This window comes from Sphaerodactylus townsendi, linkage group LG04, assembly GCF_021028975.2.
Source record: "Sphaerodactylus townsendi isolate TG3544 linkage group LG04, MPM_Stown_v2.3, whole genome shotgun sequence".
In the NCBI taxonomy this organism is placed as follows: Eukaryota; Metazoa; Chordata; class Lepidosauria; order Squamata; family Sphaerodactylidae; genus Sphaerodactylus; species Sphaerodactylus townsendi.
Window position 1 is genome coordinate 7,848,886 of NC_059428.1, and position 27,206 is coordinate 7,876,091.

The following is a 27,206-nucleotide window of genomic DNA, read 5'->3' on the forward strand; positions in this document are numbered from 1 at the left end:
CAGAAGGACGCCCCCTGGAAGCACGTGGGAGGGGAGCGCCACGTGACTTGGGCGGACGGAGGCCGCCGCCGCCGCTCTTCTCCTTCGGCTCCCCGCCCATCGGGGCGTCGCGCGGCCCGCCATCTTAGTACCGGGCACCCGCCCTTTCTTTCCTGCTCTGCGCCTGCGCGTCCGTCCTGGCAGGGCGCGAGGCCTTGCCAGGACTCAAGATGGGGGCCGAGGGGGCCGGGCTACGGCGGCGCAGGAGGGTCAGCGACAGTTGGCGGGAGCGCGGGAAGCGCAAGTCCGCCTCGAAACTGACTGGAGGGAAGCCGCCGCCGCCGCCGCCGCCGCCGAGATGCACGTCGTCAAGAGAGGTGTGTGTAGGGGGGGGGGCGCCCCCTCCCTCCGCCTGTCCTTGTGGGGGGGGGACCCTGTGCCCCCCCTCCGGAGTCTGGAATGGGGGGGGGAATCTAGGGAAGGCGCCCTGGGGGTGTAGGTGGGGGGGTGGGTGGGTATTGCAAAGCGGGAAGGGGGGGGGAAGAGAAAGAAGCTCCCCCCACCCTCCGTGTCACTTGTGGACGCGCAGCTGCTCTTGCACCGCCCTGGCCAGGAAATGCTGCAGCCCCGTTCACACGTTGTGCTGAGTGCCCGTGCAGACGCGTGTTCCGAAGGCATGCTCACGTGGCGCCTGGCAGCTGGACCATGCTGAGTGTCAGCCCGTCGTTTCCCCGCCGCCGCCTCATCCTCGTGAGCAGGCAGGCGTGCGCACAAACGGGGCCCGAGTGTTCGCTGCCGCTCAAAGCTGGGGGCTCTCAGGCTGCCCCGCCAGGACCTGCGTTCAAGGCTTGCGCCTGGAGGCAACAGAATTGGAGATGGGAGGGGCGGGGGGGGGTGGACTGACAATTATTTTGGGGTTTTGGGCTTTGGAGAGCCAAAGCTGCCTTGGTCAGGGGCCACTCTTTGATTCCCAGAAGTTCATAATCTGAAAATCTTGGAATCACAGAGTTGGAAGAGACCCCCAAGGGCCATCCAGTCCAACCCCCTGCCATTGCAGGAACACACAATCCAAGCACTCCCGACATATGTTCATCCAGCCTCCATCACACACCCAGGTAGTGAATCCCACTGTCCAACAGCCCTGACTGTCAAGAAGTTCTTCCTAATGTTTCCACCTAAACTTCCTGATCTTGTTCATCTCTGAGGCTCTTTGCGACTGTGTGTGATTTTTGGCTCCTCTGCCAAACACTTTTGTTGTGCCTTTGTGTTTTCCCTGCCGCCCCAGTTTGGTCAAAAGGGGGCCATTCTGGAAAAGCTGACTTTTCTACACCATCTGGCACAAGCAACCCATTGGCTGGTGCCAAGATGGGGGATTGCATGGCTTCATCTTCTCCGTATTGCAGCCATGCTGGTGGCTGGGTGGCAACTCAAACTGGACCCTCCCTCATGCAGTATGAACACTTGCTTCGAAAGGTGTAACTGTTCTCTCTGTGTGTCTCTTCTGCAGATGGCCGTCACGAGCGGGTCATGTTTGACAAGATCACGTCCCGCATCCAGAAACTCTGCTACGGTCTCAACCTGGACTTTGTGGACCCCGTAAGCGTCTCTGGGGCTTCCCCTCTCCGTCTTTTTCAAGAGCTGCTATAGTTTGGCAGCAACTTAAATAAATGGTTACACTACACATAAGCAGCGAGGGAGCCAAGAAAGTTTTATGTATTTGTTTTTATTTACTTAAAACACTTCTGTGCTGACCCACATAAGCTTTCCAAGGCAGCAAACATGAGGAGTGGGAGGGGGAGGAGGAGGAGGAGGGGGGAGGAGGAGGAGGAGTTTGGATTTCTATTCCCCCCTTTCTCTCCTGCAGGAGACTCAAAGGGGCTCACAATCTCCTTACCCTTCCCCCCTCACAACAAACACCCTGTGAGGTGGGTGGGGCTGAGAGAGCTCCGAGAAGCTATGACTAGCCCAAGGTCACCCAGCTGGCATGTGTGGGAGTGCATAGGATAATCTGAATTCCCCAGATAAGCCTCCACAGCTCAGGCGGCAGAGCTGGGAATCAAACCCAGTTCCTCCAGATCAGAGTGCACCTGCTCTTAGCCACTGCTCTTAGCCACTATGCCACTGCTGCTAAACATTTTAATATTAATAGTGTTTGAAGTAAAGCATATATAAGTACATATAAAATAGTGCAATAAAAACACCAAAACTGGGAGGAAAGCCCATTGCAGTTGTTGGAGGCATAACAAACAGAAGAGTGTGTTGTTGAAGGCTTTCACAGCCAGAATTGTGGGTTTTCTGGGCTGAGTGGCTGTGGTCTGCTCCGAGCATTTCATCCACATCTCTGGCTGGCACTTTCAGAGGCATGTCTGGGTGAGTTGTGTTTTTCTCACACGGCACCCTGGCCAGCCCTAGATGTGGATGAAATGTTAGGAACAAAAGCTACCACATGAACGTGTTGAAGTTTCTGCAGCACAGATAAGCTCCAAAATGCTCTTTTAGAGCAGTTGTTTGTGTCATTCACGATCAGTAAGGAATGTCTCTTTTCTGTTTAGGCTCAAATCACAATGAAAGTGATCCAGGGACTTTACAGCGGCGTCACCACCGTGGAGTTGGACACCCTGGCTGCAGAGACGGCAGCAACGCTGACGACCAAGTACCCGGACTACGCCATCTTGGCAGCACGAATCGCTGTCTCCAACTTGCACAAAGAAACTAAGAAGGCGTTCAGTGGTGAGTGGGGTCGAGCTCTCCCCCTCTTGGACAGATTGATGGAGGAGAAGTCGATCTATGGCTACCAATCTTGATCCTCCTTGATCTGAGATTGCAAATGCCTTAGCAGACCAGGTGCTCGGGAGCAGCAGCAGCAGCAGCAGGCCATTGCTTTCACCTCCTGCCTGTGAGCTCCCAAAGGCACCTGGTGGGCCACTGCGAGTAGCAGAGTGCTGGACTAGATGGACTCTGGTCTGATCCAGCAAGCTAGTTCTTATGTTCTCTTTCAAAAATATTCTCATGTGGACACTGATTTGGTACAAGTGAGTTAATTTAAATGCTCTTGAATGGTAGCACGTTCAGCCCTGGCTTAGGGTGTGTGTGAGTGTTCTGGGCAGCCTACAGGGGCGTGTCTCATGTGTCTGCACAGGTAACTCTCTGCTCCCCTTCTGACTCTTCATGTTTCCCCATTCTAGATGTGATGGAAGATCTGTTCAGCTACGTGAACCCCAATAACGGCAAACATTCCCCAATGATCTCCAAAGAAACGTTAGACATTGTGTTGGCCAACAAAGATGTACGTAGTACTTTGACAGAAGGATCTTTTGAACACATTTTGCAAAAAACCAGAACAGCCAATAAGAAGCAAAATCCTGGTAGAGTAGTGCTAACTCAGGCATCACCTGGGGGTTCCGGAGGCAAGGTCAAGTGCTGTTGGGTGAGATGGTGTGCACATATATGTGTGCTTGTGATATCAAGCACTAGAAACAGGCTGGGGAGGGCTATTCTATGCATTGAGCATAGATCGGCTCTTGAAAACAAATTTTAGCATCTTGTTTGCTTCTCAGAAGTGGCTGGTTGCAGGCAGAGCAAGGCTGTTCTTCAGAAGCGTACCAGGGGCAAATGGCGCCCAGAGACAAATTGTCTCCAGGACGCCCCCCAGGCTCTTTCCCCCACCCTAGCTCCACCCCTGATGCCCCCAGGCTCCACCCTCACTGCCCTCAACCCTGCCCATGTCACTATGGACATGGGCAAGGTCTAGGGCCATGGTGGTGAACCTTTGGCACTCCAGATGTTATGGACTACAATTCCCATCAGCTCCTGCCAGCATGGCCAATTGGCCATGCTGGCAGGGGCTGATGGGAATTGTAGTCCATAACATCTGGAGTGCCAAAGGTTCGCCACCACTGGTCTAGGGTGCCCACCTCCCCCCCAGACGGCAGCCTGCAGTCTCTTCTGAAGAGAGGGGGGAGTCCAGGGTGGGGTTGAGGGCGCTTGTTTTTTGCGGGCCTCGGATGGGGTCGAGGCACGCGAAAACGACGAGACAGCAGGACTTCCTGGTCACGTGGAGGGCCGATTTTGCACCCCCACGTGATCAGAAGAGTGGTGCCCGGGGACAAGGGGCACCCCTTGTCCCTAGGCAGATACACCACTGCTGTTCTTTCTCGGTATGTGCAGCCTTTTCCGAGATCTGCATTCAGAACACTGGCTGTGAAAAGATGCAGTTTTGTCTTTGGGTTTTGTAGATAGCACGGCTGTTGGACTTACTCAGATACCCGTGAAAGGGAACAAAACGTTTCCCACCTGATGTCATGTTTGACTCCTGAAATACGTAGAGTCTAGAACACTGAACATCGGGCAGACTTCTAGTTTTTGTGTTGGATATCACAGAAATGGCAACGTCATATTGGAAAAATCCAGAAACGGGGGAGAACCTTTTGGAAATTCCTGGCCCAAAAACTATCCGGCTGGCCTTGTCAAGGGCCAGGGCCTTTTTGGTCCTGGCTCCTACCTGGTGGAATATGCTCCCGATGGAGATCAGGGCCCTGCAGGACTTAAGCTGTTTCCGCAGGGCCTGTGAGATGCCTCCCCGAGGGATTAAAGGTGGTGGTGGGGGGGGGTTTGTAAGTTGCCATCTTGGACTGCTCTGTATGTACTGTATGAATGTTAATGTATTTATTATTTTAATTTGTAGTAATGTTTTTATGCCGTTGTCAGCCACCCTGAGTCCTTTGGGGATGGGTGGGGTAAAAATCTGAAAATAAAATAAACATTAGCTGCAGCAGCATATTTGATACTGACGCTGAACCTAACTGTAAGCTCTTTCTTTCCCCAGCGGCTGAATTCAGCTATCATTTATGACCGGGATTTCTCCTACAATTACTTTGGCTTTAAGGTAAATGGCTGATCCTTGAGAGTGACGGTTGATGCTGCCCTTTTCCCTGTTGGAGGTCCAGATAGTGAACGTGCACTTAGTGTAGCTGTTGGTGTGATGGAGAAATGGGGTCAGAGAAAACGAGACCAGGCGTGATGCTTCTGTTCGTCTTGAACATTCCTTCGTGCCTTTTGGTGCCACTCGTGGCTCATCGGTGGCATTTATTGGCCAGTCAGTCCTTGTGGGAGTCGTACTTTTTACTTGCAAGGAAATCCTTCAGAGTTGCTGCAAAACCCTTGCCTCTGTCCCTGAACCGCGGCCGGCTGCAGAGGACTCTGGTTTGTGCTTCAGACTCCTTACTTGGTTCATGTGACATTCTTAAATTCTTAAAGGAGCAGCAGTGGCGTAGTGGCTAAGAGCAGTGGCGTAGTGGCTAAGAGCAGTGGCGTAGTGGCTAAGAGCAGGTTCCTCTCATCTGGAGGAACCGGGTTTGATTCCCTGTTCTGCCACCTGAGCTGTGGAGGCTTATCTGGGGAATTCAGATTAGCCTGTGCACTCCCACACATGCCAGCTGGGTGACCTTGGGCTAGTCACAGCTTCTCGGAGCTCTCTCAGCCCCACCCACCTCACAGGGTGTTTGTTGTGAGGGGGGAAAGGCAAGGAGATTGTAAGCCCCTTTGAGTCTCCTGCAGGAGAGAAAGGGGGGATATAAATCCAAACTCCTCTTCTTCTCCGTCTTCTTCTTCCTCTTCTTCTTCTTCCTCTTCTTCTTCCTCTTCTTCTTCTTCCTCTTCTTCTTCCTCTTCTTCTTCCTCTTCTTCCTCTTCTTCTTCTTCTTCTTCTTCTTCTTCTATGAGCTTTTCTGACACACAGGCTCATTCCGCACATGCAGAATAATGCACTTTCAAACTGCTTTCAGTGCTCTTTAAAGCTGTGCGGAATAGCAAAATCCACTTTCAAACAGTTGTGAAAGTGGTTTGAAAACGCATTATTTTGCGTGTGCGGAAGGGGCCACAGTTTGTTTCCTCTCTGAGAGGTTTGTGTGTGCCAGGGAAAGGCTTGTGAATGGACTGCGTGATTCAGTGGTGGTCGATAGAGGCCTGCTACTCATTCTAGTATGCTCTGGCTAGTGGACATGATGTGTTTTCCCTCTCTGTTGTGCAGACTCTGGAGCGCTCGTACCTACTGAAGATAAACTCCAAAGGTGAGCGTTGTATTTAAGCCCAGGTCCTGACTTTATACTAGGGAGGGCTTAAGGGGGCTGGAGGAATCGGTTGGGTTGGATGTAAATGTCTGGGGCTCGCTACTGCCAGGGGATCAAATATCTTAAAACGTGTTCTGATATTTGGGGATGGGGCTCAGTGGCAGAGCCTCGCTTGGCACCCAAAAGGTCCTGGGTTCCATCTCAGGTAGCATCTCCTGTTAAAAGGACCAGGCAGGAAAAGCCGCTGCTTGAGAAACCCAGAGACCTGTCCCCATTCAGCGGAGACAAACACTGACCTGGATATACAGGTGACTTCACTCAGCAGAAGGCCAATATATGGTTGAAGGCTTTCACAGGGGGAATCGCTGGAGTGTCGTGGGTTTTCCGGGTTGTATGGCCATGTCCCAGTAGCATTTTCTCCTGACGTTTTGCCTGCTTCTGTGGCTGGCAGACGTCCGCCACAGTTGCAGGCGAAACGTCAGGAGAAAATGCTACTGGAAAACGGCCATACAACCTGGGAAACCCACAACCCTCCAGAAGGCCAATTCATTTGGTCGTGTGTGAAAATGTTCTGCTGTGTGGGGTGTGATAGAAAATAATGCTGCTCATCTGCCCCTTACCTGAAGAAGCGGATAAGAGTTTGTTGTAACTGGTATAGACTATCTAATCTAATCTATAGACCAGTGGTGGCGAACTTTTGGCACTCCAGATGTTATGGACATCTATATACTATATACTATCTAATCAGTACTGTCCCCTCCCGGCCTTGGGATCGGGCGCCATATATCATATTATTGCTGCTGCTGTGTTTCTTGGTTATAGATTTGTAAATTGTTTTAAATTACCTTAGTTTTTATGTGTAAAATGTTGTTTTTAGCCTGCTGTGTTTAATGTTATTATGTATCGTGGTTGCAGGCCTGCTGTACGCCGCCCAGAGCCCTTCCGGGATGGGCGGTTTAAAATCTAATATATAAATAAATAAAATAAACAAATAGATGCAGTTCTCCTGTGATCTGGGAAGTGAGGCCTTTTGAAATTTGAAATTCCTGATTCTGAGTTTCTGCTGTTGTGCCCGGGTGTGCTCGGAGCCCTCGGGGCAGAGCTGGGAGAGAGGGGAGGGGGTGATGCAGATTGGTATCTGGATCTGACAAAATCAATGGGGCCAAGCCACCGTGATGGCAGAGCCTGTTCTTGAGGGATGGCTCACTGGCAAGAAGTGACCGGCCTCTGCTTCTGTTTCCCGATGCCCAGTGGCCGAGCGCCCCCAGCACATGCTGATGAGGGTGTCCGTGGGAATCCACAAGACTGACATCGACGCTGCCATCGAAACCTACAACCTGCTGTCTGAGAAGTGGTTCACTCACGCCTCCCCCACTCTCTTCAATGCTGGCACCAACCGTCCCCAGCTGTCCAGGTAGGGTGGGCCTGCGGCCATTGAGATGCTTCCCCTCCGTTTGTCTGAACTATACTGGGCAGTCCTTCTTCCAGGAGGCAGCTAGTGGCCAACTAGCCAGGGCCTTTTGCTTGCTGCGGGTAGTGAACCAGGGGGAGCAGCAGTGACGTAGGAGGTTAAGAGCTCCTTAAGTGTATCTAATCTGGAGGAACCGGGTTTGATTCCCAGCTCTGCCGCCTGAGCTGTGGAGGCTTATCTGGGGAATTCAGATTAGCCTGTACACTCCCACATATGCCAGCTGGGTGACCTTGGGCTAGTCACAGCTCTTCTGAGCTCTCTCAGCCCCACCCACCTCACAGGGTGTTTGTTGTGAGGAGGGAAGGGCAAGGAGATTGTTAGCCCCTTTGAGTCTCCTGCAGGAGAGAAAGGGGGATATAAATCCAAACTCCTCCTCCTCCTCTTCTTCCTCTTCTTCTTCCTCTTCTTCCTCTCCTCCTCCTCCTCCTCCTCTTTTCCTTACGGGTTGCCCTGATTCAGAAAGTCAGAAGTAATTCATTATGCTTCTCACAGAAAATTAAAATGCTGTTAATGAGGCATGCAAGCAGTTACTAGTTACTGAAAGTAGGACTGCCTTATTTGGAAAAATCTACATTTTCATCAGACACTCACATCCTGTTTTAGTTCCCTTGCAAATGTTGCTTGCTCTCCATTGTTTCTGGCCTCGAACAGCCGCTTGTGTGCTGTCTCTCCCCCCCTGTAGCCTATGAACCTTGTGTCCCTTCCCACCTAGCTGTTTTCTGCTGTGCATGAAGGACGACAGCATCGAAGGCATCTACGATACGCTGAAGCATTGTGCGCTCATCTCCAAGTCTGCTGGAGGAATTGGGGTCGCCGTGAGCTGCATTCGCGCCACAGGCAGCTACATCGCTGGGGTGAGTTTGCTGCTGGCTTGTGAGCAACAAAGCCTATTATGATTTTTCAGAGCTTCTACCCTGTTTCCCCGAATATAAGACATCCCCTAAAAATAAGACATAGTAGAGGTTTTGCTGAAGTGTGAAATATAAGGCATCCCCCGAAAGTAAGGCATAGCAAAGTTTTTGTTTGGAAGCAGGCCCGACAAACAGAACACAGAAAAATAAGACATCCCCTGAAAATAAGACATAGCGCATCTTTGGGAGCAAAAATTAATATAAGACACTGTCTATATTTGGGGAAACACGGTAGCTGTTTCTGTGTAAGTAGTATTGGAAGCAGCTGTGTGTCAAAAAAGATACGGTCTTTTGGTGAGGGTTTGTGCTCCTGCCTTAATAAGAAAGTTACAATCGTATCTATAATCTATTGCCAAAGGCTTTCATGGCTGGATTCAACTGGTTGTTGTGGGTTTTCCGGGCTCTGTGGCCGTGGTCGGGTTTCGCCTGCATCTGTGGCTGGCATCCCTTCAGAGGTGCATCACAGAGAGAAGTGTTTTACAGACTGTGTCCAGTGGGAAGGGAATGTTTCGTGGGGTATATATTGCCCATGTCCCAGTATATATACCCCACGAAACATTCCCTTCTCATTGGCACAGTGTGTAACAGACTTCCCTGTGATACACCTCTGAAGATGCAGGCGAAACGTTAGGAACAAGATCTACCAGACCACGGACACACAGCCTGGAAAACCCACAACAACCAATATCAATAATGGTTTTAGGTGATTTTTATGTCTTATGTTGTAACTGAGGCCTTTGGATATAGGGCAGGATAGAAATGATGTGAATAAATAAATGTGCTGTGACTCAGCCGTCTCTTTCTTTCAGACAAACGGGAACTCCAACGGTCTCGTGCCAATGCTGAGGGTGTACAACAACACGGCTCGCTACGTGGACCAGGGAGGCAACAAGGTACGCTGCTCGCCTCTTTTGAGATGCAACCTGCCTGGGAGAGATTCGTGTGCTGAATTTGTAGGGGCAAAACTTTTACCTGTTTCTTTTCAGAGATTGACTTTTAGGGACGTGTTCTACATTGAACACATTTATGGCCGCCCTTCAGAATTCTTGGTTTCAATGCTGATTCATCCTATTGCAAGTCTGAACATTGCATGTGAATAGTTGTGGAGGTTTATACCTGCGCACTGGAGAGCGTGGGGTGTTGAAATACTGGAAGAACCACCAGAAGTCAAAGCATCACTTGGGACTTTTCTGTGCCCCAGTTAAAGATTTTGAATGTGGGTAGTTCAGGAGGGCTTTGTATTTAATCTTAAACCCATAGCATCCGCCGGTATTATTACCACCTTTTAGGTTCTTATTTATTTTTATTCATTGAAAACATTCAATGAATAAAAATATTCATTTTATTCATTGGAAGCACCACAGGAGGTGGTGATGGCCACTAACCTGGATAGGTTTAAAAGGGGCTTGGACAGATTTATAGACCGGGGGAGGGCGGTCTATAAACCTAATAAATAAATAAATAAATTTATGAAGGAGAAGTCGACCTATGGCTACCAATCTTGATTCTCTCTGATCTGAGATTGCAAATGCCTTAGCAGACCAGGTGCTCGGGAGCAGCAGCAGCCGCAGAAGGCCATTGCTTTCACATCCTGCATGTGAGCTCCCAAAGGCACCTGGTGGGCCACTGTGAGTAGCAGAGAGCTGGACTAGATGGACTCTGGTCTGAACCAGCTGGCTTGTTCTTATGTTCTTATTCTTAGGCCACCTTTCCATCCAAGTAGGGTCCCTCAGGCAGCAAATCTCATCTTTACTTCACAGAGTTAAGAGCCCTTCTGGATCAGACCAAAGGCTCAGCAAAGTCTTGTATTCTGTCCCTAGAGAAGCTGACCAGCGGCCTCTGAGAGCCAGCGTGGTGTAGCGGTTAAGAGCAGGTGCACTCTAATCTGGAGAACCGGGTTTGATTCCCCGCTTTGCCGCTTGAGCTGTGGAGGCTTATCTGGTGAACTAGATTAGCTTGTGCACTCCCACACATGCCAGCAGGGTGACCTTGGGCTAGTCACAGTTCTTTGGAGCTCTCTCTGTCAGGGGAGGGAAGGGAAAGGAGTTTGTCAGCCCCTTTGAGTCTCCTTACAGGAGAGAAATCCAACTCTTCTTCTTTAGGAAGCCCATTGGTGAGATGGCTGCAGCCGCATCCTCTCGACCGGGTTCCCCAGCAGCTGAAGTAATTGGAGGGAGTAGATCTCCACCATTGTGAATGGCCATCAATGGCCCCCTCTTCTATGAATTTGTCCATGCCCCTTTTAAAGCTTTCAAGTTGGCGGCCACGACCGTATCCTGTAGCTGCGAGTTCCACAGATGAACTGTGCCCTGTGCGAAGGCGCCTCTCCTTGTCTCCGGCCCTTCAGTGCCAGCGGGTGACCCTCTGGGGTCTTGCTCGATGGGAGAGAGGGAGGCAACAGGCACACATCCGGTGCATGGAGTTCAGTCACTGCAAACGTCCCATTTGTCAGATTTCTGTCAGCCCGGTTGTTGAAACAGACCCCCTGTTGTCATTTTTATAAGGCGGGGAGCCCCCCCCCCCGGCATAACACCCCCCCCCCCCAAGAGCTGAAAGTTTTGGGGAACTTCCAGTATGGTTTCTACTGCAGTTTGAGCAGCTGCACGTGGAAGCTGGGAGCCGTGAGGCCGTGTTTCTGCAAGAACGGAGGCTTGGGAATCTTACCAAGAGCAGCCGTGGCGTAGGAGGTTAAGAGCTCGTGTATCTAATCTGGAGGAACCGGGTTTGATTTCCAACTCTGCCGCCTGAGCTGGGGAGGCTTATCTGGGGAATTCAGGTTAGCCTGTGCACTCCCACACACGCCAGCTGGGTGACCTTGGGCTAGTCACAGTTCTTCGGAGCACTCTCAGCCCCACCCACCTCGCAGGGTGTTTGTTGTGAGGGGGGAAGGGCAAGGAGATTGTCAGCCCCTTTGAGTCTCCTACAAGAGAGAAAGGGGGGATATAAATCCAAACTCTTCTTCTTCAGGTAGATCTCCGCCCCCCCCGGGTCATGGAGACAACTTAACCTTTCTTTCCGCGAGGCCGTCTTCAGCCAGGGCAGCGAGAGATCTTCCGGTTCGACTCCTTGCAGCCGCTGTCCTGATTTTGGCCTCCTCTTCCTTTCCAGAGACCGGGGGCCTTTGCCATCTACCTGGAGCCGTGGCATTTCGACATCTTTGAGTTTCTCGACCTGAAGAAGAACACCGGGAAGGAGGAGCAGCGGGCCCGGGATCTCTTCTATGCCCTCTGGATCCCGGATCTTTTCATGAAGCGTGTGGAGACCAACCAGGTGGGGAGCTGAGCTTTCACCCCAGGAGTGGGCCGAGACCAGGCCTCCGCAGGGTGGAGTGTCAGGCAGGTCTGCCTTCAAAACCGTGGAGCTGCCGGGTCTGAGTTGCATCTTTCCTGCTGAGATGAACCGACGACTTGGATGCCACAGGCCATTAGTGGGGGGGTCAGGGGTGTAACGAGGCAAACTGGAGCCCTGGGCAAAACCTGAGTTGGATCCCCCCCCATGGGCGGCCACCCCATCACCACCAAAAAAATTTTTTGCACCAGATCATTGGTGCCTACAGGGGGTGCATTTTTAGACATATCACCACCAGAATTTCAGCGTATCATCAGGATACTGTCCTTATGCTACCCCCCAAGTTTGGTGCGGTTTGGTTCAGTGGGGACAAAGTTATGGACCCTCAAAAGTGTAGCTCCCATTGGAAAGAAGGGGGGATGGGGGCACCCCCTTTGAGGGTCCATAACTTTGGCCCCCCTGAACCAAACTGCACCAAACCTGGGGAGCATCATCAGGTCAGTCTCCTGATGAGACCCTGAAAGTTTTGAGACTGTGCCTTCAGAAATGTGCCCCTCCCCCACAGCCTGCAACCCCCATTGACAGCAATGCAGAAAACTCAATGCAGAACAAAGATTCTTGGGCAAATTTCTGGGATGTCCCTGCAGGGGGCGCATTTTTGGACGTATTGGCACCAAAATTTCAGGGTATCATCTGGAGACTTCCCTAATGTTACTCCCCATGTTTGGTGAAGTTTGGTTCAGGGGGGGCCAAAGTTTTTAAAGGTTTTAAAATCATTACCATAAAACAGTGTTAAATTTGGATGCATTTTTCAGTTATTCCTATATCAATTCAGAGCCAGTGTAGCATATGGGCTGAACACTTAGAATTATATGATCTTGCTGGAAGTTCATGTAATTCCCCCAGCCCTCTTTATGTCCATCCTCAAACTGCTTAAGGGAAAGGAACTTGCCAGCCACCTTGAGTCTCCTTACAGGAGAGAAAGGGGGGATATAAATCCAAACTCTTCTTCTCTTCTTAAAGTGTGGAACTTCGGGGGGGGGGGGGCATCTCCCAGGTCCAGATGCAAGAACCCAGATTTGTAAATTAAGGCAGATTACACTGAGTAATATTTATTTATTTCATTTCATTTTGATTTAACCCTTCTTTCATAGGACTGGTCTCTGATGTGTCCAAATGAATGCCCGGGCCTAGATGAAGTATGGGGAGAGGAGTTCGAGAAACTCTACGAGAGGTATGAAAAATCAGGCCAGGTTCCTGGTGCGCTATTTTAAGGCCAGGAATGGAGTTTGAAAAACGGGTTCTCTGCCACTCTGCTAAATCTGCGTGGCCTCTGATAGGTGCCTGCCGTTAACTTTCAAGAATTCCTTCCTTTTCACTCCGTATAGTCTAATGCAGTGATTGCGAACCTTTTCGAGACCGAGTGCCCAAACTGCAACCCCAAAACCACTTATTTATCGCAAAGTGCCAACATGGCAATTTAACCTGAATACTGAGATTTTAGTTTAGAAAAAACGGTTGGCTCCGAGGCGTGCGTTACTTGGGAGTAAGCTTGGTGGTAGTCGGTGGCTTGGCTTTGAAGCAACCGTGCAACTCTTCCAACGGTTGAATCACAACCCTAGGATTGTTTACTCAGAAGCAAGCCCCATTGTCAGCAACCGAGCTTACTCCCAGGTAAAGGATCACGCTTTAGTTCTTCTCATGAAAATCAGTGGGGTTTAACAGCACTTAACAGGGTAACCTACACTGCTTCCCCAAAACTAGGTCTTAGGTTTAATGCTAATAACCGAGCCCAGCAGCCCAAGCCAGCCTAGATGTGTATCTGGGGGATGGGGTGGGGAAACTCTTTTTGCATGTGCCCACAGAGAGGGCTCTGAGTGCCACCTCTGGCACCCGTGCCATAGGTTCGCCACCACTGGTCTAATGGGTATTTGCAGCCTATTCAACTGGAGTGGATAGAGACTTAATGGAGAATGCCAAAGGCATATTCTAATCGTATGGGCTTTCAAGATGTGGTTACAGGGGGCGTTCGATTAGCAGGGACTGGACCCAATTCAGCATGACAGCCTTAAATCAATTCTAACTTAAATCTAATTCTTGCCCTTCCCCAAAGAATCTGCAAGGAGTTAAAACGGGCAGGCTGTGGCCATATGCACTGGAAAACTCAGAAGAGCCAGTTGATTCTGGTTGTGAAATCCTTCGAGCCAGTGTGGTGTAGGGTTTAAGAGCAGGTGCACTCTAATCTGGGGAACCGGGTTTGATTCCCAGCTCTGCCGCCTGAGCTGTGGAGGCTTATCTGGGGGATTCAGATTAGCCTGGGCACTCCCACACACGCCAGCTGGGTGACCTTGGGCTAGTCACAGTTCTTTGGAACTCTCTCAGCCCCGCCCACCTCACAGGGTGTTTGTTGTGAGGGGGGAAGGGGAAAGAGATTGTAAGCCCCTTTGAGTCTCCTGCAGGAGAGAAAGGGGGGATATAAATCCAAACTCCTCCTCCTCCTTGATAACATGTATAACAGAATCCTGAGCACTTGTATGACAATATAGCTGCAAGGGTTGTTTGGGTGTATTGCAGGCACAAATATATTTGTAGCGCCTGTGAGCCTTCCCTCCGCTGACTGGGCCAGCCCTCTTGAGAGGGGCTTTGGCCCGCCTGCCCGTTATTTCTGAGCAGAGAACTCCAGCCGTGGGTCTATGTGCTCCTCCTGTCCAGAGGTGGAGCTCCCCCGTCTCCCTTTGTGTTGCAGCTATGAGAAGCAGGGGCGTGTGCGCAAGGTGGTGAAGGCCCAGCAGGTGTGGTACGCCATCATTGAGTCTCAGACGGAGACGGGAACTCCTTACATGCTCTACAAGGACTCCTGCAACCGGAAGAGCAACCAGCAGAACCTGGGCACCATCAAGTGCAGCAACCTCTGCACGGAAATTGTGGAGTACACCAGCCAGGACGAGGTAGGCGCAGGTGGGGGAGAGAGTCCGAGTCGCACTGCGATCAAACAAAGACCGCTTCAGAAGGTGGGCCTGTTGCTCTGCAGTAGAAGAGCTGGATTCGAGTCCCACAGCCCCTTAGTGATTAACAAGATTGTCAGGGCATGTGCTGCGTTAGGTGCTCTTGAAAACATAGAGGCTGAAACCTCCCCCAATAAGAACCTCAGAAGAGCCCTGCTGGATCCAAACTGTGAGGGTCCATTGAGTCCGGCATCCTGCCTCACACAGTGGCCCACCAGGTCCTCTGGAGGTCCAGCAACAGGGCATAAATGCCAAGGCCTAGAGCCGGGGTGGCCAACCGATGAGCAAAGCCCAGGTATGCTCAGTGGGACAACACTTCTGAAAGCCCCTGCCAGCATGGCCAATTGGCCATGCTGGCAGGGGCTGATGGGAATTGTAATCCATGAACACCTGGGGCGCCATAGGTTGGCCACTGCTGGTAGAGCAGAAGAAGAGCCCTTCTGAATCAGACCAGTGAGGGTCCATCTAGACCAGGGGTAGGGAACCTGCGGCTCTCCAGATGTTCAGGAACTACAATTCCCATCAGCCCCTACCAGCATGGCCAATTGGCCATGCTGACAGAGGCTGATGGGAATTGTAGTTCCTGAACATCTGGAGAGCCGCAGGTTCCCTACCCCTGATCTAGACCAGCATCCTGCCTCACACAGTGGCCAACCAGTTCCTCTGGTGGGCCAATAACGGGGTGTAGAGGCCAAAGCCTTCCCCTCGTGCTGCCTCCTGGGCACTGGGATTCAAAGGTTGACTGCATCTGAATGTGGAAGTTCTACTTAACCACCGCAGCTAGGAGCTGGTGATAAACCTGTCCTCCATTAATCTTTCTACTCCCCTCTTAAAATCAGTTTATGCCGTGGTGGTGAAATTTTACACTCCAGATGGGGACTACATACTTCCCGATCAGCCTTCTGCCAGCATGGCCAATTGGCCATGCTGGCAGGGGCTGATGGGAATTGTAGTTCATAACATCTGGAGTGCCAAAGGTTCGCCACCACGGACCTATGCCAACTCCCTTGCTTGCTACAGCTCTTGTCTTCCACACTGTTACCCCAGAACAACCTGTTTGGGTGACCACATGGGATCCTTTCTCCGTTCATTATCAGTGGAAAACGTGATTGGACACCCCACACCTGTTCTGTATCAACCTTCTTCCTTTGGCCGTTGAGTTTTGTTTCCTCCCCGTCTACCTTTTCCAGGTCGCGGTGTGTAATTTGGCATCTATAAGCGCCTGAATATGTATCGCCACCTCGAGCACACGCATTTAATTTCAGGAAGCTGGCGGAGGTCACCAGGGTCATTGTCCGAAACCTGAACAAGATTATTGACATCAATTTCTACCCTGTGCCAGAGGTATGGGGAAGGGTCTCCGCTGTTGGTGGGTTGTGGGGTACATCGATCTCTGGGGGGCGAAGGAATTGCTCGTGGGCTGCAAGAGGCCAGCGTGGCTGAGAGCAGATGGTATTACTCAGGACTTTGTGGACCTTGGTGCAAAGGGCTGCTCGTTTGGTCTCCCTGTTGGCAAAAAGTTTTTTAGTGCTGCATCTCCCCACCCCCCCCCCACCCCAGTCAGTGCAGTGATCCTTTTGGGAATGTGCTTGGGAGGGGGGAAGGGGGCTTTCCTTGTCCTAACTTCAAAAGGAGGATGAAATGCTATTTTCTTTTAAAAGAAGGGGAGGAAGTGGGTAGGCGATGGAGACCTGGGCAGAATGTTGGACAGTGATTTGGAGGGGGGGTCCCTCAGCCTTGTTCCAGTGTATCTCTCCAGGCTTTATCTCTCCACGCTGACAGCCCACATGGTGTGGTGGTTAAGATCAGGTGGATTCTAATCTGGAGAACCAGGTTTTATTCCCCACTCCTCCACCTGACTGGCGGAGGCTTATCTGGAGAACCAGGTGTGTTTCTGCTCTCCTACATTCCTGTGCTGGGTGACCTTGAGGTAGTCACAGTTCTCTCAGGACTCTCTCAGCCCCACCTGCCTCAGAAGAAGAAGAAGAAGAAGAAGAAGAAGAGTTTGGATTTCTATCCCCCCTTTCTCTCCTGCAGGAGACTCAAAGGGGCTGACAATCTCCTGGCCCTTCCCCCCTCACAACAAACACCCTGTGAGAGGTAGGTGGGGCTGAGAGAGCTCCGAGAAGCTGTGACTAGCCCAAGGTCATCCAGCTGGCGTGTGTGGGAGTACACAGGCTAATCTGAATTCCCCAGCTAAGCGTCCACAGCTCAGACGGCAGAGCTGGGAATCAAACCCGGTTCCTCCAGATTAGATACATGAGCTCTTAACCTCCTATGCCACTGCTGTTCCAGAGACCAAATAAGGTGTCTGTTGTGGGGAGAGGAAGGGAAAGGAGCTTGTAGGACACCTTGAGCATCCTTACAGGAGCGAAGGGTGAAGTATAAATCCAAACTCCTCTTCTTTAAAGATGATACTAAACGGACCTATGTTGCCGAGCTGGAATGTGGCACGTTTCCCAGCCCAGAGCCTTGAAATTCATTCCGAGGGCATTTGGGCTTGCTAGATAAGGCCTGTTCAGCGCCTCGGCTAGCCTTGCTCAGCAGCCAGAGGTCTAGCAGTCCTTTGAACCCGTTGCTTAAAGAACGGATGTGGCCTCTTGCATTAAACTGGACTCCCATTTGTGCTGCTCTGAAGCGCGGGTATGGAGAGTTTGTTTTCTTTGTGGACCAGCTTCTCTTGAAGTACGGTACATTTCCTCCTGACCCTTGAGGGGAGGGGTGTGCGTGCGTGCGTGCAGGGGTTACCCACCGCAGAAGCCAGATAAGGAGCAGGTGTTGCCTGGCTGGGCTGAGAAAGTCCATTGTTTATACTTTAACACAGGTACTTAGGTCTCCAGATGTTAGATTGTTAATTTATCATCCCCTGCCAGCATGATGCTGGCAGAGGATGATGGGAACTGTAGTATATAACATCTGGAGGGCCGCGAGTTTGACACCTATGCTCTTAAACAAAGCACAAGCGCTAGCAAGGGGACCCGGGGGCCCACAATCTCCTAGACTCCCCTGGAAGGTGATGGCAAAAGGGGGTTGGAGCTCGACATTTAGTGACTGTTTGCAAGTGGACTTTGCCGTCTTGCACAGTCAGATCCAGTTGCAAAGTGTATTGGAAGTGCATCATTTGGTATGTGTGAAAGGATCCCTCGGGGGGCTGAACCAAGCATTGAACGGAAGGTCCCGGATTGTTTCATATGCTGCTCTTAGCTGAATACCAACCAGTGGGCTGGGAAGGCAGGGATTTGGGCCAGGACAAATGAGGATTTATTTATTTATTTATTTATTTTTTCCGATTTATTATACCGCCCCATCCCCGTAGGGCTTCCAAGGTGTACAATACAATGCACATATACAGATAAAATTGCACGTATACAAGTAAAATAACTAAAACCATTAAAAGCAGCAGTAAAATAAAAACTAGTAGAAAGATTAAAACTACACGCAATGGCGTCCGACAGATCCATTTCCAAACCTCTTCAGGGAAGATCGTTCTGTGATGGCAAAGGCACTGATGTCGGGCGCTTTCATGGGGCACCATCAACGGCTGGATCCTCCATGCATTATCGGATGCTAGAAGGGTGAATGTCTTCGAGGTGCATGCCTGCAATTAGAAAGACTAGGTCAGTGGTGGCGAACCTATGGCACGGGTGCCAGAGGTGGCACTCAGAGCCCTCTCTGTGGGCACATGCAAACAGAGTCACCCCCAACACCCCACATCTAGGCTGGCCTGGGTCAGCTGGGCTCGACATATTCAAGCAATAAACCTAAGTCCTAGTTTTGCGTAAAGCAGTGTAGGTGACCCTGATAGTTTCTGTTAAACCCTACCGATTTTCATGCAAAGAACTAAAGCCATCTCACCTGGAGCAAGCTCGGCTATGGCAATGGGGCTTGCTTCTGAGTAAACCCTCCTAGGTCGCGTGGATTCACCCATTGGAAAATTGCACAGTTGCCAAAAGCGAAATCGGCTACTCCGTAACGCACACCTCGGAGCCAGCTGTTTTTTTTCTAAACTAAAACCTCACTTTGCTATAAACAAGTGGGTTTTGGGTTGCAATTTGGGCACTCGGTCTCGAAAAGGGTCGCCATCACTGGACTAGGTGGTCTCTCCTGATTACCCATGCTCCCCCTCCGCCCATTTCTTGCAGGCTGAGCTGTCCAACAGGCGCCATCGGCCCATCGGCATCGGGGTGCAGGGCCTGGCAGACGCCTTCATCCTCATGAGGTTCCCTTTCGAGAGCCCGGAGGCCCAGCTGCTCAACCAGCAGATCTTTGAGACCATCTACTACAGTGCCTTGGAAGCCAGCTGTGAGCTGGCCAAAGAACATGGCCCTTATGAGACATACGAGGGTTCCCCCGTCAGCAAAGGCGTAAGTGGTGCACGTTAGAAATAGTTTTAAGCAGCGTAACAATGTTTTAAATAAATAAATGAATCTTATTGGGCTTACCTTTATGTTCTTTCAAAATGTTTGGAACGCTGTTTGATCTCATTGTGGTTGTTTTGGGAGAAATATTATCCCCTTTAAATATCTCAAGAGTAAGAAGTCTTGCCCAAAGACAGCCAGAGGGCGAGAAGCAGAGCAGGTAACTCCTCATCTGAGAACTGGGTTTGATTCCCCGCTGTTCCACTTGAGCTGTAGAGGCTTATCTGGTGAACCAGATTAGCTTGCACACTCCAACACATGCCAGCTGGGTGACCTTGGGCTAGTCACAGTTCTTGGGAGCTGTCTCACCCCACCCACCTCATTGTAAAAGCTTGTTTTGAGGGGAAAGGAATTTGTAAGCCCCTTTGAGTCTCCTTACAGGAGAGAAAGGGGGGGGATATAAATCCAACTCTTCTCCTCCTCCCCCTCACATTCTGTGTCCTCCCTGCCCTGCACAGTCCTTTGTGGGGTTTATTATGGTATGAGGCGGACTCTGATGTGCTCAGCTCTGTGGACTGTTGGGTCTGACCTGTTTCGGCCTTTCCTGTGTCCTTAGGTCCTTCAGTATGACATGTGGAATGTCACCCCAACTGACCTATGGGACTGGAAAGCTCTAAAAGAAAAGATTGCCAAGTGAGTAAATTCATCTGGTTTAGCCCGTGCGCTAGACGGGTGGGCTCTGAACATAAAGGATATGGAACTGCCTATGGAGACAGATGAGAAATTTCACCAAATGACATTTTTGTAGTGAGCGCAGGGCATTGCAATGGCAGTTTATGACTTGAGGCACGTGTGGGAATGTTCCTCCGTGCAATCCCGTTGACACGACTGGAACCCCGTGTGGTACAGTGGTCAGAGCACCAGACTAGAACGACTTAGAATGTCTGCTTCAGCCTGGCCTACCTCACAGGATTTTGTTTTTACCACATACTGTTGGAATACAATCATACACTGGGCATATGTATGTAAATGTGCTTGAGTACTGAAACCGCAGCCCAAGCATCCGGGTAGCCAGTTAAAATGGTTTAGGTGAATTAGGTCTTCAGTTCATGGTTCTCCAGATACCATGGATCACAATTCCCATCAGCCCCTGCCAGCATGGCCAAGTGGTAGGGCTCATGGGAATTGTAGTCTCTGAACATCTGGAGGGTCATAGTTTGAAGACCCCTGGTGCAAACCATGGTAACTCTAGGGCACAGGTGTCAAACTTTCAGCCCTCCAGATGTTATGGACTACAGTTCCCATCATGTTTAGTCCATAACATCTGGAGGGTCAGCTGAAGCTTGACACCTGTGCTTGTTGTTGTAGTTTTCGAAATATGGTTGCACCCAGTAGCATTTGCCTTGACGCTAGCTGCATCTGTGACTGGCATCTGAATATGCCAGCCACAGATGCAGGCGAAACGTCAGGAGGAAAATGCTACTGGAACACGGCCATACAACCCAGAAGACCCACAACACCCTAGTGATTCCAGCCGGGAAAGCCTTCGACAGTACATGGTAACTCTCTTTGCCTGTCTTCCGTTCTTTAAATTTTCTCAGAAGTTGTCTTACCTGAACCGGTGCTGAAAGTGGGAGCTCAGTTTTCTGAGTGGCCTCACTGTGCCGTTCTTGTTGCTTCTGCGCGGACTAGGCACGGCGTCAGAAACAGCCTCCTCCTGGCCCCAATGCCGACGGCTTCCACAGCTCAGATCTTGGGCAACAACGAGTCCATTGAGCCCTACACCAGCAACATCTACACACGCCGAGTTCTCTCCGGAGAGTTCCAGGTAAGAAGGCAGAGGCCTCACTGAGTAAGCTGGGGAGCTCTTAGAACAGAATCATAGAGCTTGGAGAGACCAGCAGGGCCATCCGGTCCCATACAGGAGGACTCTTCCAGGTCCAGACGCTGTGAGAACCTTGATGTCAAGGCTGCACTGTGGGGATCTCTTCTGGTAAGCGCATGAAACAGGGCCCTTTTCGTAGCAGCTCCACAATTATGGAAGAATGTCCCCAAAGAGGTGCACCTGCCCCCCTCTATCTTTGGGAGGCAGTTGAGGAAGGAAGGTTTTGGGGATAATTAGGAAAGGATAATAAAACTGCAAGGATTGTCATGCCCTTATATAAAGCAGTGGTGCGACCGCACTTGGAGTCCTGTGTTCAGTTCTGGTCGAAGAGATGGAAAAAGTGCAGAGAAGGGCAACGAGGATGATTGAGGGACTGGAGCACCTTCCTTATGAGGAGAGGCTGCAGCATTTGGGGCTCTTTAGTTTGGAGAGGAGGCGTCTGAGGGGGGATATGATTGAAGTCTATAAAATGATGCATGGGGTAGAAAATGTCGACAGAGAGACATTTTTCTCTCTTTCTCACAATACTAGAACCAGGGGGCATCCATTGAAAATGGTGGGGGGAAGAATTAGGACTAATAAAAGGAAACACTTCTTCACGCAACGTGTGATTGGTGTTTGGAATATGCTGCCACAGGAGGTGGTGATGGCCGCTAACCTGGATAGCTTTAAAAGGGGCTTGGACAGATTTATGGAGGAGAAGTCGATCTATGGCTACCAATCTTGATCCTCTTTGATCTCAGATTGCAAATGCCTTAGCAGACCAGGTGCTCGGGAGCAGCAGCAGCAGCAGAATGCCATTGCTTTCACATCCTGCATGTGTGCTCCCAAAGGCACCTGGTGGGCCACTGTGAGTAGCAGAGAGCTGGACTAGATGGACTCTGGTCTGATCCAGCTGGCTTGTTCTTATGTTTTATTTAGGAGCACATTTGACTGGTTTAGTTTTCATTTAGTGACAGTCCTAATTGGAGATTTTATATTGCGGTATCTTACATCACTGTTTATCATCGTTGTTTTATGTACCATAAATACTCGTGTATAAGTCGACCCGCATATAAGTCGAGGCACCTAATTTTACCACAAAAAACTGGGGAAACTTATTGACTCGCATATAAGTTGAGGGTGGGAAATGCAGCCGCTACTGGTAAATTTAAAAAATAAAAATAGAGACCAATAAAATTACATTAATTGAGGCATCAGTAGGTTAAATGTTTTTAAATATTTATTTAAAAGAAAAACAGTAAACTAGCCCTGATTCTCCCTTTAAATCCACTCAGTAAGGGGAGGGTGATTTAAAGGGAGAATCTGGGGAAAATTTGAGGGTGTCTTTCAGGGGAGGAATGTTTATGTTAGCAGTACCAACATTTCGGAGTATTTTTAGGGGACTCTCCTGATGATTCCACCCAGGTTTGGTGAAGTTTGATTCAAGGGGTCCAAAGTTATGGACCCTCAAAATGTAGCCCCGTCTACTATTAGCTCCCATTGGAAACATTGGGGGATGGGGGCACCCACTTTGGGGATCCGTAACTTTGGATCCCCTGAACCAAACATCACCAAACCTGGCTGGTATCATCAGGAGTGTCACCTGATGATACCCTGAAATTTTGGTGCCGCTAGCCTAAAAACTGCACCCCCTAGTGGCTGACAAAATAAAAACCCTAAAATATTTTTTTAAAATATGCCTCACTTGCGTATAAGTCGAGGGGGGCTTTTTCAGCCCAAAAAATGTGCTGAAAAATTCGACTTATATGCGAGTATATACGGTACATTGTTTTTAAACATGTTTTTATATCATGTCACCTTGAGTTTTGCAAGGAAAAAAGGTGGCTAATACAAGTTTTAAATAAATGAAAACAAATAAAATAATGGCAAGTTTTGTTTCCAAGGAGGGCAGGTAAATTACAAATTCAAGGCGGAGCCCTGATGGCGAAGGGCACGGAGGGGCTGGTGGCCGGCATGTGGGGCGTAAAATGAGCCCCGTGGCCGTGTTCATGAACCGGAGGTTTCTGGTGGGGAAGGGGAAGGACTTGGAGGAGCTTGTCCAGGGGAAGGGGGCATGACTTGAGAGCGTGTTTTGGCCTTCCAGATCGTTAACCCCCACTTGCTGAAAGACCTGACCGAGAGAGGCTTGTGGAGTGAGGAGATGAAGAACCAAATCATCGCCCACAGCGGCTCCATCCAGGTACCTCCCCAGCCTGTCATGCCCTCTGTGTGCATGCGCGCCAGCCCTGGCGCATCAGTTCATCTTTTCTAACTGGGCTTGGTGTGCCAGGGAGCACGCAGCACGGGCTGGGCGTCCAGGGTAATTGTCACACTGTTGGATCTTGGCAGAATTTAGGGGGCAGGCCAAGCGAGACTTCAGTGTGTGTTGCGTGCGCTTTGATGATTTTGATGATGATGATTTTGAGAATCTAAGCCCCTTTCATTGGACACAAGAAGGCCTGGAGATCCCTGAGCCCCGAGGCACTCGCTTCTGGCTGGGATGTCTGGGCTGGAGGATCTCCTGCTGTGGGGAGCCCTGGCCACCCTTTCCTTCCCTGGTTCAAGGCTCACTGAGCGAGAGGGCCAAGAAGTCTGCTCTGTGCCAGCTAGCTGCGTTGTGAAGCCCCTGTCCCCTCTCTCCTCAGCAACTCAGAGAGAGAGGGAGGGAGAGAGGGAGGGAGGGGGAGAGAGGGAGGGGGAGAGAGAGAAAGGGAGGGAGGGGGAGGGAAAGGGGGAGGGAGGGAGGGAGGGGGAGGGGAAGAGAGAGAAAGGGAGGGAGGAAGAGAGAGAGAGAAAGAGGGAGGGAGGGGGAGAGAGAGAGGGGGAGAGAGAGAAAGAGAGGGGGAGGGAGAGAGGGGAGAGAGAGAAAGGGAGGGGGAGAGGGAGGGAGGGAGAGGGGGAGGGAGAGGGAGGGAGATAGATAGATAGATAGATTGATTGATTGATTGATTGATTGATTGATTGATTGATTGCCTGTGAAGAAAGGGGAGTCAAACAGACCACAGAATCCTGGCAGCTCTTTGGACTCCAGAGAGGCTGTGGAGAAGGGGGGGGGCTCATTGCTGCAGAAGGGGTCTGCCCCACAGAAAGACTCACAGCGTACCTGCCCTCCAGCAAGGACCCTGCTGACTTTACTGTGATGCGGGGCAGGTACTGCGTGGGGGAACTGGGCTCAGAAAGGCCCCGTGTTAAAGAACCACATGTAGCGGCCGAGCTGCTTAGTGCGCGCCTGAACCCTGAATGTGTCTCTGTCGCCGTCGCTGCGACCGAACTCTGCTGAGCTTTGTCCCTCCTGCTTTTCAGAGCATCCCTGAGATTCCGGAGGAGCTGAAGCTGCTCTACAAGACCGTCTGGGAGATCTCCCAGAGGACGGTGCTCAAGATGGCCGCCGACCGAGGCGCTTTCATCGACCAGAGCCAGTCCCTGAACATCCACATCGCTGAACCCAACTACGGGAAGCTGACCAGCATGCACTTCTACGGATGGAAGCAGGTGCGGGGGGAGGGGCGGGGGGCAGAGCCTGTTCCTGTCTGTCCCAAAGGTGTCTGCTGGGATTGGAGAGCCTCCGGGGCAGCAGCTGCCTTCTCTCCCCGTTGCTGTCATAGCCACAGACTGCCCGTGCATTGCCTGAGACTACTGGGGTATAAGAAAAGCCCGGCTGGATCAGACCAGGGAGGGTCCATCTAGTCTAGCCTCCTGTCTCACACAGTGGCCAACCAGCCCCCCTCCCCCCGCAGAAGCAAAAAACCAGGCCCAGAGGCAAAAGACCTTCTCCCGAGGTCATGCCTGACCTTGAGATTCAGAGGCGGAGGTTCCCTGGAGTGCCTTCGCTTGAAGCTTGAAATTATGCCTGGGGTAGGAAATGTTGACAGAGAGGTATTTTTCTCTCTTTCTCACAATACCAGAACCAGGGGGCATTCATTGAAAATGCTGGGGGGAAGAATTAGGACTAATAAAAGGAAACACTTCTTCACACAACATGTGATTGGTGTTTGGAATATGCTGCCACAGGAGGTGGTGATGGCCACTCACCTGGATAGCTTTAAAAGGGGCTTGGACAGATTGATGGAGGAGAAGTCGATCTATGGCTACCAATCTTGATCCTCCTTGATCTCAGATTGCAAATGCCTTAGCAGACCAGGTGCTCAGGAGCAGCAGCAGCAGCAGAAGGCCCTTGCTTTCACCTCCTGCCTGTGAGCTCCCAAAGGCACCTGGTGGGCCACTGCGAGTAGCAGAGTGCTGGACTAGATGGACTCTGGTCTGATCCAGCTGGCTTGTTCTTACGTTCTTATGTTCTTAAGCCACTGATTGACCAATAGCTCTATTCTCCGTCACCCATTCAAACATACAAGCAGCCTTTGGCCGGCGTCTCTCGAGGGGAAAATTTTTTTAATAACATTTTGCAGCTTTAAAAAAACTTCTTTTGTGCCCAGCTGCTGAAGTAGGAATCTATTAGCCGCTGACTTCCTGTCCTGCGCTCCCTTAGTTTCCTCACTGCTTTCTCCCTGAATATCTCCTTGCCTCCCCCCTCGACCACTCAGTTGCCTCACCTGTGAAAAGAGCACCGACATGGCAGCTCGTCTTCTTTGCCCCTTTGCCACGCTCTTCCACAAGTCCCCTTCGGCCTCCCCTCCCTTCTGGCCCTCTGGCCCTCTTAGGGCTCCGTGCCTGAGCTCGGTTCCTGCTCCTGTCCTGTCCTCTCGGCTTGCTCTAGTGCTGCTGCGCCGTGCGGCTTTTTGTCTCAGACACGTTCCCTGAACCCTGAATCTCACAATACTAGAACCAGGGGGCATTCATTGAAAATGCTGGGGGGACGAATTAGGACTAATAAAAGGAAACACTTCTTCACGCAACGTGTGATTGGTGTTTGGAATATGCTGCCACAGGAGGTGGTGATGGCCACTCACCTGGATAGCTTTAAAAGGGGCTTGGACAGATTTATGGAGGAGAAGTCGATCTATGGCTACCAATCTTGATCCTCCTTGATCTCAGATTGCAAATGCCTTAGCAGACCAGGTGCTCGAGAGCAGCAGCAGCAGAAGGCCCTTGCTTTCACCTCCTGCACGTGAGCTCCCAAAGGCACCTGGTGGGCCACTGCGAGTAGCAGAGTGCTGGACTAGATGGACTCTGGTCTGATCCAGCAGGCTCATTCTTATGTTCTTATGTTCTTATTTCGTGGCCAACAGGGTCTGAAGACGGGCATGTATTACCTGAGGACGAAGCCGGCCGCCAACCCCATCCAGTTCACCCTGAACAAGGAGAAACTGAAGGACAAGAACTCCCGGGAAGAGGAGGAGAAGGAGCGGAACAAGGCGGCCATGGTGTGCTCTCTGGAGAACAGAGACGAGTGCCTCATGTGTGGCTCGTAAGGAGCTGCCAGGCGCTGCCGAAGCCCCCGCCCCATGGTTATGTAGGTCTAGTGTACTTAGGGGGTGTCGAGAAGCTGCCGCTCTTTGCCTTGCGGCAAGTCAAGAATTTGCAGAGAAGCAGGGGGCTTGTATTACCCTGGGTCGGCAAAAATGTCCGGTTTGGGAGGGGGGCTCTGTAGGAAAGCTGTACCCACCCCTGTCCTAGCCAATATTTTCAGGAACCCTTTAATGTCTTTATTAAGCATCACAGAAAGACTTCTGTAAGCATTCCTGTGAAGGAGAGTTCATGCCTCTTACACTTTGGGGGTCGGACTCCTTTGACAGTCTGGTACCTGCCATTTAGTTCCTGTGCCATCGTCCGAGTGGTGGATTCTGGGATAACTTTGGGCGCCTGTGGCTCTCTGTCTGTCCCCCGGGCGCCCTTGAAGTCAGGATGAGCGGAGATGGGCTGGGTGTCCCACAGGGCCCGGGAGGGAAACTTCGTCTTCGTCTGTCCATAGACAGTCCCTGCCTTAACACCGACTGTGCCATTCATCTCTGTTGTATTTAGGAATCATAACCCTTTTTCGTTCTCTAGCTGGAGAATCTGCAGAAACTGGAAGACTGTAGGTTCAGCCTCCAAAGTGTGTTTGGTTTAGCAGTGTTATTATTATGATTTTTTTTGCAGTAGAGATTCTTTGAAACACCCCTGCCCTTTTTTTTCCAAGAGCCGCGTGCATTAGGCCGGGCAGTTTGTATAAGCAAGAGGCGTTCTATTTTGCTCCTTGGCCAGAGTAGTTGGAATGGGGTGGCCCAGACTCTCCGCTATTTATTGAGTTCAGATCTCCCACCTGACTACTTGAATCCTCTTTAAACCAATTCAGAAGCATCAATAAAGCCTAGAAAGTAAA

The 27,206-nt window shown here is 50.9% G+C and overlaps 1 protein-coding gene across 1 annotated transcript; it reads left to right on the forward strand.

Annotated features, from left to right (window-relative positions):
* Positions 1-198: 198 nt before the first annotated feature.
* On the forward strand, positions 199-27,206 carry RRM1 (ribonucleotide reductase catalytic subunit M1). The gene is given in 20 exon segments (XM_048495065.1): positions 199-356; positions 1,487-1,575; positions 2,532-2,709; positions 3,165-3,265; positions 4,805-4,864; positions 6,008-6,047; positions 7,299-7,461; positions 8,231-8,372; positions 9,239-9,322; positions 11,538-11,699; positions 12,872-12,951; positions 14,464-14,665; positions 15,913-15,966; positions 15,968-16,066; positions 18,865-19,086; positions 19,697-19,773; positions 20,773-20,908; positions 23,052-23,147; positions 24,251-24,439; positions 26,134-27,206. Coding segments are annotated over 20 exon segments (2,376 nt in total). The 5' UTR covers positions 199-337; the 3' UTR covers positions 26,317-27,206.